The sequence below is a fragment of the Arabidopsis lyrata genome (assembly GCF_000004255.2).
Source record: "Arabidopsis lyrata subsp. lyrata unplaced genomic scaffold ARALYscaffold_2, whole genome shotgun sequence".
Taxonomy (NCBI): domain Eukaryota; kingdom Viridiplantae; phylum Streptophyta; class Magnoliopsida; order Brassicales; family Brassicaceae; genus Arabidopsis; species Arabidopsis lyrata.
In genome coordinates, this window is record NW_003302554.1 from 12479626 (window position 1) to 12492793 (window position 13168).

The 13168-nt window shown below is 36.1% G+C and overlaps 2 protein-coding genes across 2 annotated transcripts; both read right to left on the bottom strand.

Moving 5' to 3' along the window:
• Positions 1–4947: 4947 nt before the first annotated feature.
• On the bottom strand, positions 4948–7220 carry LOC9323188 (small ribosomal subunit biogenesis GTPase RsgA). Its single transcript, XM_021010148.1, has 5 exons — positions 6512–7220; positions 5963–6178; positions 5654–5881; positions 5384–5568; positions 4948–5299 (listed from the first exon to the last, which is right to left on the bottom strand). Exons 1-5 carry the CDS (start codon positions 7214–7216, stop codon positions 5182–5184), a joined length of 1452 nt encoding a protein of 483 aa, XP_020865807.1. The 5' UTR covers positions 7217–7220; the 3' UTR covers positions 4948–5181.
• Positions 7221–9911: 2691 nt separating this feature from the next.
• Positions 9912–10486, bottom strand: LOC9324662 (glyoxylate/hydroxypyruvate reductase HPR3). Its single transcript, XM_002888553.2, has one exon. The coding sequence runs from the start codon at positions 10308–10310 to the stop codon at positions 9912–9914; it is 399 nt and encodes a 132-aa protein (XP_002888599.1). The 5' UTR covers positions 10311–10486.
• Positions 10487–13168: the final 2682 nt, after the last annotated feature.

Genomic DNA, 13168 nt, shown 5'->3' on the forward strand with positions numbered 1-13168 from the left:
ATTTTTATACTACAAACAAATGTTAAAATATAAAGTTAGTTTTTTTTTTTTTTTTGTCAACAACTTTATTAGATTAGCTTATACAAGCCAATTTTGGGGGATATTGTTTACATAGGTAATTAGATGCGGTTGGGTACGAACATTTCGTTCCAAATTATCCGCTTTTGAATTTGCACGTCGAGAAATCAAAGATAAAGAGAAAAAATCAAACTCATCCTTGTCGCTCTGAATAGCCTCTAGATATGTAGAAAAAGTTGGCCACTCCGTCGGGGAAGACACCATCTTCACCAGGTTTGAGCAGTCTGTATAGAAATTTACTTCGCGTTTGTCTTGGCCAATCATACATCTCATGGCCCAAACTAATGCTTCCACTTCTGTGTGCAGACATGTAAGACTTCGTCGGAGGTTGACAGCGCCCATGGTTGGTTCATCCTCACCTTGTAGTGTACAGAACCATCCTAACCCCAAATAGTTGTCACTGTCTTTCCAAGAGCCGTCAATGAAACATCGATATCCTATAGTTTTTATAACCTCTTACTCAACTGGCTCACGGGACGGTACATGATTATAGTATTTTATTAAAAGTTATATGCGTCGATGGGTTTAAAAGTTAGTTTATATTAATGGGTTTAATTATAGTATATTTATTTACTTAAAATAAATTTTATTGGGCTTAATATTATTTAGAAGTACAATATAATTATTGGGCTTAGATATATTAATCTTTTAACATAAAATTCTACGAGAGTCAAAACTTTTATGAGATTGGGGTCAATTTAATATTTTTAATAAAATTTTAGCTAATGTTTTTAATTTTACCTAGGTCAATTGGCCCCTTTGACTGTGCACTCCCTCCGCCTCTGTTATTACATATGACCTACGTTCAGCTCAGACACGACACAAGTAGCCGACTTTTCTCGAGGAAGCTGTCGATCAAGGTACGAGATAAGATATTGAACTGTGCAGACTTGATTTTTCCTACCAAAAAAAAGAAGAAGAAAAAACTGTTAATTGGTGGAATCTCTGGATAGTTATCTTAAGGCCCCTGTGATGGCTTTCAGACCATCCCTTGAAGCTAAACTTAGTTGCATAATATTTGCTTACATGAGTTTAAGCTTTGCTCTGATGCTGCAAAAGATATCTACTTCTACTTTTAACTAATTTTTGTTAAGTTATTAAAGGGAGAAACTGGCAGCGATTTGTTGCGTCTTTATTTCCAGAGCTCACCCAACTTTACTGAGTTTCTGGAGGCATGGAAGCTTCATCATGGAAAACAAGGACTTTCCTATATATTCTCGCTTATCCAGACGATTTTGAGTCATCCAGAGGGAAAATGTAGATCATCTGATATTGGAAGAGCTCTTGACCAGTTTGGTAGGTTACTTATCGAAGAAAAACTCGATGACATTTACAAAGCATTATCGAATAGCAAAGAGCCAAAACAACAGAATGCTGCACTTTCACTGTTGGCTTCTATCGTTAGACGTGGTCCAGGCATGGCATCACAAATGGCTAGGACATTTGATTTTCAGGGTTTCGAAAAACAGGCAGTGTATAAAAAACCGAGGCGGGCTTTTGTTGAATTTGCAATATCATTCCTTGAAGTTGGGAAGCCTTCATTAGTAAAGTCTATCTTAAAGCAGAAGCAACTCTATTCTCAACTCCTACAAGGCCTTGGGGAAGACGATGACGACACTCTGGCTTCTGTCTTGTCTACGTTCAAGGACAAGATCCTTGTTGAAGAATCATCGCTTAGTCCTGGGCTTATGAGTGCTCTCTTTGGACCCAATACACTAAAGCAGCTAGTCATCATTTCAGAAAGAGAGTATGGTGGGATTGTGAATGAGTTGGCCTATGATGTTCTTGTTAAAGTTTGTACGGACCCCTCTAATGGATTGATGCCAGATGCAGAGAGAAAAGGCAATATAAAACGACTACTTGCGCTCATGAAGAGCTTGAAAGCTACAGAAATTGGTTATCCCAGGGATTTGCTGATAGCCATTATTAGGGGTAGACCGTCTTTAGCTTCTGCTTTCTTGGATGAATTTCCATACAATGTGGAAGATTTTACATCACCTTACTGGTTAGTCAGAGTACCAGAGTGTATCTATCTTTATGCCTTTTATTTTTCGTTCTTTTATTATGCATAGTAACTCAAGTCATTGCAGGTTTTCTTCTATTTCCCTGGCAGCAGATTTGGTATCGTCAGTAAGAATTTCATCTTCTTTTGACTTTCTCAACCCAGATCAACCTCCTTCTGGTGGTTCAGAGGTCCATACTATCATGAAATGCATATGCCCCCGACCATTTAGCCGGTTGTTGATCGTTAGAGGGATGCAACATTCTGATTTCCTTGTGAAACATGGGACTTTGAGATTTCTCTGGGAGACGCTGAGGCTGTGGGATTCTTTTGTTACTGCTTGGAAACTTTACTCGTCTCGTAGCTGCTCTGTTGACCAAATTCAGGCTTCTCTTGAGCGGGATATCATAGGTGAGGTGATAAGCTTTTTTCCAGATTTCCAGCTGTTATGGAACATACTAAAGGTGTCTCAAAAGCTGCCTTTGAAGAGAAAAGAAGGGTTGGATATTGAATTAGTAGATAGAGAAAAGCGTTTAAAGAGATCTGAAAAGGATGTTGTGGAAGAATTGGCTGATGATATGGTCATTGGTGGGCTAGGTTCTGATAGTAATATCCTTTTGGAAGAGGATACTGGGGATGCTCAGTTAACAGATCAGGCAGATGCTGAAAACGAATATCTTGGGATCGTTTCAGAAATTTGGGGTTCAGAGTTTTGTTCTAAGCCTATTGCTTTGGTAGATGAAACAGAGATGTTCTTTCACATAAAGCTCCTGGATACCCTCGGGATTTATGTGGTACGTTGATCTTTCATTTTATTAATTTTGTTGTGTTGTTGTTAATTATGTGGTACTTGACGACTACATATTTTTCATGTTTGCAGCGTTCTGTGCCTAATGTGCCTGAAGGGTTGTTTGATGTCTTCATGAAATTTCTGAGCAGTTCTTCAGGTTTGCCAGCTGAATTGCAGAGAGCTCTGTTGTCTTTACTGAATGAATGCATCAGTTGGAGGCCAAAGTCTCAATTTGAGAGAGGTCCTAGAAGAATTCCACCACTTATGTTCAAGCATTTGCATGTATTTATAACTTTGTTACTTCTTTCATCACACGACGAGGTGAAGGTTCTATCATATAATTTAGCACGGGTATCTATGACCAGCACCGGTGCATTTGACATAAATCCAAGTGAAATTGAGGCATGGTTCCGGTTTCTACCAAGTGTTGGAAAGATTAAACTACCTCTTAATGTTCAGAGCATATCATCATTTGTCATCTCCTTTTTATGTGATGCAGTTACGGCTGTTGGAAATACTTTATTCCAGCAATGGGCAATTGTCAGAAGCATATCATCATTTGGTATCGATTTTGTCTGATTCATGGAGGGTTCTTGATGACATTCACTATTGGGAAGTAATGTTTCCTCAGCACAGCGTGTCATTGAAGGGAAATACTTACCTTTTTGGTCGAGGAGAGGATATAGATGAAGAATTACGAGTGATAACAAAGGATGAAGAATTTTTAATCTGTTTTGACTTTACAAGAGAGAGATTTGGACCGCGTTTTCCTTTGCCACTTAACTTTTTATTTTCAGATATTGCGGCTCTATCTTCTATTAGAGAAGAACAGCTTGCGGTGCTATTTAGACCTTTATATACATCCGAGGTGGAGATACGGGTAACAACTAAGGTTGAGCCCAATGAAGTCTTGTGGAGCAACTTCGTAACATTCGATAGTACTTATTCTAAGTTCAAGATTTTAGCTGGGAGTTTTTTCATCAACCAATAGAAGAAACTCGCGGTGCTTTTTGATATAAGCATATTAAATAAAAGATACCTTGCACAACGTAGCTCACATTGTTGGAGAGAATGGATACTTGAGAAAAGTGGATCTCGGAGAAGCTGATGTGTCGCATGGTCACACACTTGTGTGCTCTTATGCTCCAAGTTTAGTGCAAATCAACGAAGGCCTAGTAGTAGAACTATCACCTTATCACAGTCTTTTTCACAGTATCTTATTTGTGTCTTTAATCATCTTCTTTTCATTTATTTACTCTGTTTTGTATTGAACAAGACTACTGAATTATGGATTTTTTAAATATATTTATATCATATATGATACTCAAAAGCTTTGTTGTATTGAAGACTTGACCAAAGTATTTATAGAACATTATAGCTTACTTGGTTTTCATTTTCTTTGAGAGATTGAATATTTGATATGGTTAATGAACAATTGAACAGAAACTCGGGTTTATTGTACTGGACTTGAATGAGAATTTTTCGATCAAATCGAAAACCAAATCATTGATCATGGTTAGTACTTAGTAGTTACTAGTTACTAATCATTTCATCTTTAAGATACAAATTCGATTGTTGTGTGAATGTCAAAATCCGGTATGGTGAACCTGATTAAGAATCGTTCAAAGCTTAACATCTTCCGTTTAGGTGATTAGTCAATTATTAAGAGATAAAAAAATAGAATGAAAGGCATATATCTGTACAATCTGTTACATATTATATGACTTGTGTCTGTGGGTGCATTAGTTGACATTGTCGTGCTCTATGTCCAATTCTCTGCCTTAAATCTTCAAGCTCAGTGATTATTGTCGGTTTCATATATTTTCTCGATTCTGATCTCCTATACTTGTATTTGTGTCAAGGCTTCCCTCATTAATCCATATGGGCTGTGACCAATCTCAAAATAAAACCCTAATCGTTTAAAATGTGGGAAAGGCGTGATAGTTCTTTCTTTTGTTAGCAAAATAAGTCTAATTCTTGGAGAGTTCTTGATATTATTCCCAACTTGTATACGAAATTTTGATTGTAGCGTGTCATTGAAGGGAACTACTTACTTTTTTGTTAGAGAAGAGAATGGTAACTTGAGAATAGTGGATCTCAGAGAAGTTGACTTGATGTCTGAGTATGACCTACTTGTTACAACAAGCTGACTTGATGTCTGAGAATCCTTTGTACAACATGTTACATATTATATGACTTAAGTGTCTGTGGAAACATTAGTTGACATTGTCTTGTTGATCTCTCCTCGTCTCTTACTCTCATTCTCAATTGCTCAGACAATTAGATTGTTCTCTATGTCAAATACGCTGTCTTAAAATTCGAGCTCTTTCATCATTGTCTGTTTCATCGTCTTCCTCGACTCTCTCCTATACTTCTTGGGATCTATCTGTGGTTTCGCTTGTTCCACACCCTTCTCTCCCATGTGGCAACTGTGTCAAGGCTTCCCTGATTAATCCACATTTGGGCCCAAATCTAAAAATAAAGCTGTTTGTTTCAGGAGAATCGAAAAATACCTAACACCACCTTCCCTTTTGGTTCCATACTTCTTAAGTTGAGACTCCTCATCGATTCTGATCTCTTCAAGCAGTTGCAAGTAGTAATGATACCTTTCCCAATCACCTGTCACAGCACAGCCATATACCCCTAAATGCGAGCAATTTTTGAATTCACATTTTCCTCCCTCAACCATTTTCCGTATCTAAGGAAAGAGTAAGAAACACTATCGTCACAATCAATAAGTCCACATATGGGGGAAAATGGGTACAAGCAAAAAGGGTACAAACCTCAGGAAAACACAGGGGAAGTTTTTGCTTTGTTACTTTCAGCAACTTATGCTTGTTAAAGCCAGGAGTATCAGCAAGATATCCACCTCCACAAAGCGGAAGTAGCGTCACATTTCGGGTTGTATGTTTACCTAATCCATTTCTATGTGAAACTTGGCCTACACTCTGATCTTCAAACCACTTCTTTTTATTCTTCTTCTTTTGGCCATCATACATTAATCCTAATATCTGAATATGACAAAGGTCAAGTCATGAGGATATGGTAAAAAAAAGTTTAGCTATAGAATGAAATAGCACAAAAAAACTTACAGGCTTAAACACTTCTTCGTGTTTAATGGCACCACCATAGCTACTTCTCAATATATTGATTAAGCTCGACTTTCCAACACCACTAGGTCCAACAATGACAGAAGTCTGATTTTGCAGGGTAAACGCAATCTCATCAAGTCCGACTTTAGTTCCCACACTGCAAAACAATGGTTCATAGTTCCAACTACGCAATCTTATCTTCCAAGATTCCACTTCCTGAAAACAAGATCATTGCTCTAATCAAACCCTGAAATAGAGTCTACACTATAAAGCAGCAAGTGGTCTAAACTAGTAGTGAACTAATGACATAAGAAATTCCTGGAACCAAGTTTATGGTTCTAAACAATCCCTGAAATAGAGTACAAATCATCAAAGTGGTCTAAACTAGTAGTGAACAATGCAATTTCTTTCTAGCAAAAACAATGGTTCATAGTTCCAACTACACAATCTTATCTTTAAAGAATCCAATTCCTGTAAACAAGATCATAACTCTAATCAATTTACTTCCTAAGCAAAACCAGATTTGAGCTAATGATTCATCATCCTTACCTCTTGAGTGACGAGTTCACATTTGTTCAAGGCAATTGTGACTCGAATTCCAATAGATTCAGCTTCCACCAAGAACCTAGTAAGTGTAAATGGATCAATCTTAGGTTGATCAAGAGAGAAGAGAATCAGTAAGTGATCAACATTCGCAACCGGTGGCTCCAAAATCTCCGAAACTCGATCAAACACATTGATAATCTTAGCTCTCCGATCAATCCAATCAACTTTATCCACAAGAACTTTATCACCAACAAGAACAGTCCTCCCAATCTTCTTCAGCAACTTTCTCACCACACAAAGCAACTCAACGCCAATCTTATCATCATCTCCATAATCACTCTCAGGTACATCTTGAACAATGACACGCATATAGTCCGCTTGAGCGGTGGCGATTGTACCGATGGCTTGAAGCTTATTGAGTTTAGGTTTGTCGTCTAACGAGAGAACCGGAGCCAAGAAGGCTCTGAGAATAGTCTTCTGGCTCGGGTGCTGGGGATTTCTAGAGACATTAGGGTTCTCTTGTCGTCTCGCTGAGAGAAAATAAAAGCTGCGGCGGATTCCGATCCGATTCCAACACCGCCGTTGTAGATCGCTGTACGACGGAGGATGGAGGTGAGAGCGGCGGCGGAAGAAAATGTCTGCATTTGAAGATTCTAGAAGAATCGAAGAAATTGCTGTCTTCCATATTCGTCTAAGTGTTGACGACATTGATTATAGTCCTTGTTTGAAAAATCGCTAGGCGCTAGTCGGGCGTTCGGTATAGGCCTAGCAATTAATCGGAAAATTGGATTAAAATCGGGGATTAATCGGGGATTAGTTTTAGAATTATTTTTATATTTTTAAAATATATTAATCCAATATTGTAAAAATTTATGATTTTTATTACAAATTTATGATTTTTATTAAAATTTGAACACAAGTTATTGTAAAACATCACAAACTCTCCATTCAAATGATTGAATAACAAAAATAAAAAAAAATTTATACTTTCAATCTAAAAAATAATCGGGGTATATAAGATTAGGCGGGAAGTAATCGGATTAGGCGGAGAATAATCGGGTTACTGATTTTTTAGGGGATTAGTCATTAATCGAAGCGGATAGAGTAGGCCTAGCGATTAAGCGGAGAGTAATCGGGGCTAGGCGGAGATTTTTAGAACAGGGATTATAGTTATAAGAACTAGAGAGAGAGATCTTCACATTAAAATTCGTAATTGCTAATTTGATAAGTTTAGGAAAATAAATATAGAGTCAAAAGGATTGGGAAGACTCTAGTTTGACTAAAGTGTTTGCAGTAACAAATCGGTTAACCAGAGTAAACCGGTCGACCCTCCTAAAATTACAGTAATGGCCTAATGGGATTTTATCATCAACTTCTTTAGTAGTTTGTTTAGTTTGTTTCTTTGGGTATTTAAACATTGTCAATTGTGGAATCAAATATAAAGAGAAAATTGTTGGAAATTTAATTTGTGTTTTAGTAAAGATGTTAATTGGGATCTCTAACAATTGTTAACTGAATCTTTATTATTTATGGTTTGTTAATTGTTGATGTTAACAAGAAGATATGTGTCTATTAATATGATCTCAAACTATATGAGTGTCTAGAAGGTGCATAACTAGCTCTCGATCTCTATTTTAGTTTGTAATTGGTGTTTGCATCTTGTAATTATCTCTTATGATCGACAGGGTATCAATAAAGAGTTACAAAGGTTACGGTGTAAGCTTTAAACTATAAAAATCTTGAAATGTGGATTATTTGTCTTGAATTTCATGAAGAAAGACATTATGGCGTCGTAATCTTTAATTAAACGATCTTCCTCTTCTTTCTTCATTCATGTAATAGCTTTGTTCACCTTTTGGAACTACTCTTTTTAGTACTCTTTATTGCCTCCATAGTCAACTGATTGTTCGATTGATTTTTTAATAATATATTCTAGTAAGATTTATAAATTGTCTAAACACGAAGAAAAATAGGTGTATACTTTTTTTATCAAATAAAAAATACCTTTCGTTCAATATTTCCAAGAAATCCGAAAGAAAAGCAAAAAAAAAAAAAAGAATTTTATCCAAATCCTGAGGTGACTCACGGCCATGTAACATATGTGATTTACTCTAATCAACAAATGGTGTTTTTAAATTTTAAAGACTAAATCTTCTTCTTTTTTTCACCAAAATTTAAAGTCTAATCAAAAATAAATATGAACCGTCAAAAATGGCTACCACCTAACTTGTCAACATGACGCGGACAAATGATTATTAGAAAGAAAAAGATTTTATAAAAAATGAAACGATCGCTTTCGGGTCGCCGCTTTTAAGAAATTAACAAGCCTTCCTTTTCATTATGGTGGGTTGTTTAAGTCAAAACCTCACGAAATTTTTGCTTTGTCTTACTTTTCATTTTTAATTGGATCCTATTATTAACTAGACCATACATTGAGTCTGTAATTGGATATAGTATGATGTAAACCGGATTCTACGTACTTAGTATATAAGGAGAGTCTGTATCAATGTATGGTTTAGTTAAACCATACTCTAATACCTACCAACGACTTTAATTATCCTTTTTCTAAGTGTTAAAGATGTGTATATTTGGATTGAAATTCCAGATTTTTTGAAGTGTTCATTCGGAATCAAAGATGTACTTTGAAAAACATTGGAGGTCTTTATTACCAAGGGCTTGTAATGATTGACCATTTTGGAGAGTTTCGGAAAAACTAGAGGGAAACTTTTATTTCTGAGATGTTCATATGTCCTCTAGAGTTTTGTCTTATTTTGTTAGATCCATTTCGATTTAGTATTGAAATCAATCTAATCTATAAAATTTAGATATCCTTAATGGTTGAAAACAAAGAAAATAGTAAAATTGAGCACGTCACATACAATATACCAATTTAGAAAATCCATTTTGGAGGAGCTCCCACCCCCATCCGTATGCATATTATGTCACAAATTTATAATAGAGCTTCTCACACTTTGGGGCACTTTTTAAGTTTGTTTAAGCAATATGAGCACTTTGGTGGGAGTAGATACTTTTTAAAGGTTTTTTCACTGTACAACCAAATTTAATACAATTTTGCCCTCAGATTTTTTATAAAGGCTTAACTAGAATGGTTAGAAGTAAATGCAAATGTTTTAATTCTGGCCGTCGGATTTAAAGTAGAAAACAGATTTGATAGTGGGAGAAAATAATGCAAAAACAAAACTGAAAAATAAAACCTAAATATCTGCAACCATCGTCATCCTTATTTCTCTCTTCTTCTTAGATCTAAAATCAAATAAACAGAGCTTTTGATTTTACATATGCAATGAAAAATTTGGGATAAGATGTTAAAATCAGAGAAACAAAAAGTGTTATAATGACGACATCTTCCGAGAATTATTTTTTACTTTTCTCCTTCTTAAAATTATTTTTTTCCGATGACGACATCTTCCGAGAAGCTTGAGCCTGCGTTGGCGACGGAGATGCCACAATGACGACACTCAACTAAGTCGACGTGGTCAACACCGGCGCTGGTTGTACCAACGAAGCGAAGATTCGGGAGGAGGCGAATCAGATCGGTTGTGACGGGAGCAGCTACATGGGCTATAACGACGGAGACGGAGTCAGAGTGATTGGCCAAGAATTCAGGGAGAGGAAGCGGAGACTCGAAGGCTTTCAAGATCTCAAACTTGGTGGAGGCCACGAATCTGTCGCCGAACACAGCCATGGCGGCGGGACGTTTGACGATGAGGACACGTGGAAGATTCTCGGTGGAAGAGCTCGTCGTCATCGTTGCTTGGCGTGAGATCGTTCTGTGTCGCATTATTTATTAAAACACTGTTTTCAAAATTATTTCACGTTTTTCTTTTTTTGTTCCAACAAATTTTTTCTGGTCACCACAAAGATCAAAAAGTGAACAAGTTTTGGTTCTGCTTTAGATTGGTCATGAGGATCTGAGTCTTGGATTTAGATTGTAACTGTTTCTTTCTTCTTGTCCACATAAATTTATTCATTTCACAATGTGACTGTCATAGAGGTGTTTCGTGCAGTATAAAGAATCAATGAATCAAATGGATGCATCAGATTGCTATGATAAAGAATGAAAAAATGGTTTTCAGCTTACAATGGGTGGTGAAAGAATACATGGTAAGCCATGTACAAATAGATGGTTATTTGTGGGTAGTCACTTGTGGATGGCTCCTTGTGGATTGTTGAATTTAATTGTTTCTCTTTTGGTTTCTCCGATTACGTCCCATGACTCTATTCTCGGATCTAAAGCAACAAACATAAACTAAGTACACGATGATTTACGAGTTCCCTCTAGTTGCAATTGGCAACTCTGAGGTAAGTCTCGGCGAGGATCCTCCTCCTCACGATCTTTCACTATAATCAATCAAGAGTTTACACTTGTGTTTCATTGGAGATTACACTCACTCACCCTCGGAATTAAGCCCTAACCCAAGATACATGAACAAGAAAAAGAATTAGAGAAGAGATACCCAAACCCATAAATCTCTCACTAGCTCTCTGTTCTCTCTCTCTCTCTCTCTCTCTCTCTCTCTCTCTCTCTCTCTCTCTCTCTCTCTCTCTCTCTCTCTCTCTCTCTCTCTCTCTCTCTCTAACGAAGAAGATGAATCTTAAATCTTCTCGTCTTGTGTTCTTTTTGCTGAAGAAGCTTCAAGTCTCTTATATCTGTGAACTACACCGTCTTTGGACTTGCATCACGTGCACTCACGTGATCCTTGAGACTTGACATCCTCTGTTTCTAATAGAGGCTTCTTCTTAAGTTTGTTTTAAGTTGGCTCATATTCAATAATAAGTGTTCTGGTTGTTTGGTATTCGAAATCTCTTAACATTCGTTTTCTGTTTTCTATCTAAAAATCACACTAAATAGATTAATCTTCACAAATACAATAATTTTGGTGTTGACTTCGATTTAGTTAACTTGCGCTTCGTCTTCCATAACTCATAATCCACATATATTATCTTCAATGGAAATTTCATGCAAAGGAAGTAAAAAAACGTTAAACTTGTGTGTTCGATGTACTATGGTTACATATCCAGAATCTTTACGTCAATCCAAAAGTGCCAGCACGAGTGCTCATTTTAAAATTCATAGATTACTGTGCCACCACGAGTGATAATTTTAAAATTCATTATTGTTGACAACCATAGTTCCTAAACCATAAACCCTAAACCATAAACTCTAAACCCTAAACCCTAAACCCTAAACCCTAAACTCTAAACCCTAAATCCTAAACCCTAAAGCCTAAACCCTAAATCCTAAACCCTATAGCCTAAACCATAAACCCTAGAGAATAAACCCTAAACCCTAGAGACTAAACACTAAACCCTAGATCTTACACACTAAACCCTAAATCCTAAATCCTAAACCCTAAACCCTAATCCATAGATACTAAACCCTAAACCATAGACCCTAAACCCTAAACCCTAAACCCTAGAGATTAAACACTAAACCCTAAACCCTATACCCTAAACTTAAAACCGTAAACCCAAAACGGTTCGTTATCATTGAAAGATGAGATGATGGAATTGTGTGGATATTGCCGACAAAAAAGATCTAATGGTTGTGGGTGGGCACGATATTCGGAGTGGAGTTTGATTGTAAAGAGAGAGAAATGAAGGTAATAGATTATAAGAAAAAAAAGATTATAAGTTCTAAATCAGAGATAAACATATTTTTTATTGTCTAATAAATTATAATTACTCTTTCTTTACATTTGAAGATCCATTTTACTATAGTTTATAAATATAAAAAAATCAAATAACACATAAATATTTTTAGAGGATAAAATAAAAACTATCCACATAATCTTGAACACATGATAGGTTTTTATAATTTTACATCAAAATTGACAACACAATCATTTAGAATTATCGCTCATACAAGCACATCCATCAAACTCTAACCACGTGGTCATTTCAATTCAGGTCTAATTTATTTTTTCACTCTAATGAGAAGTATGTAGCCATAAACCCTAGAATCATTGTAGACAGTCATGGTTCTTTAACCATAATATCCTAAACCTAAACCATATAAACTTTACCCTAAACACTAAACCCTAAACCTTATATACTAAACCCAACACCCTAGAAATTAAGCCCAATCACCTAAACCTAAACCCTAAACCCTAAACTCAAAACCCTTAATTTTAAAACCTAAACCATAGAGATTTAAACCTTAACCCTAAATACTATACCCAAAATAGTAAATGCTAAACCCTAAAACTAAACACAAAACCCTATACCCTAAACACTTAACACTATACCGATAAAAACAAAACCCTAAACCCTCAACAATAAATATTAAACCCTAAATACTAAACACGAAATACTATATCCTAAACATAAATAATAAATAGTAAACTCTAATTATTAGACCCTAAACCCTAAATACTATACCCTATCCATCATAACATAGCCATGTGTTTGATATAAATTAAACCCTAAACCATAAACAATAAATCCAATACGCTTAACCCTTACATTACCATCAAAATATTGCCACGGGGTTGGATAAAAACCCTTTCCATGTAAACCTAGCCACGGGATTCCATATACGCTCAAATTCTAAGACTATACTATACCCATAAGAACGAAACCCTAAACCCTAAACAATAAAAACTGTACCCTAAACAGTAAATACTAAACCCTAAATAC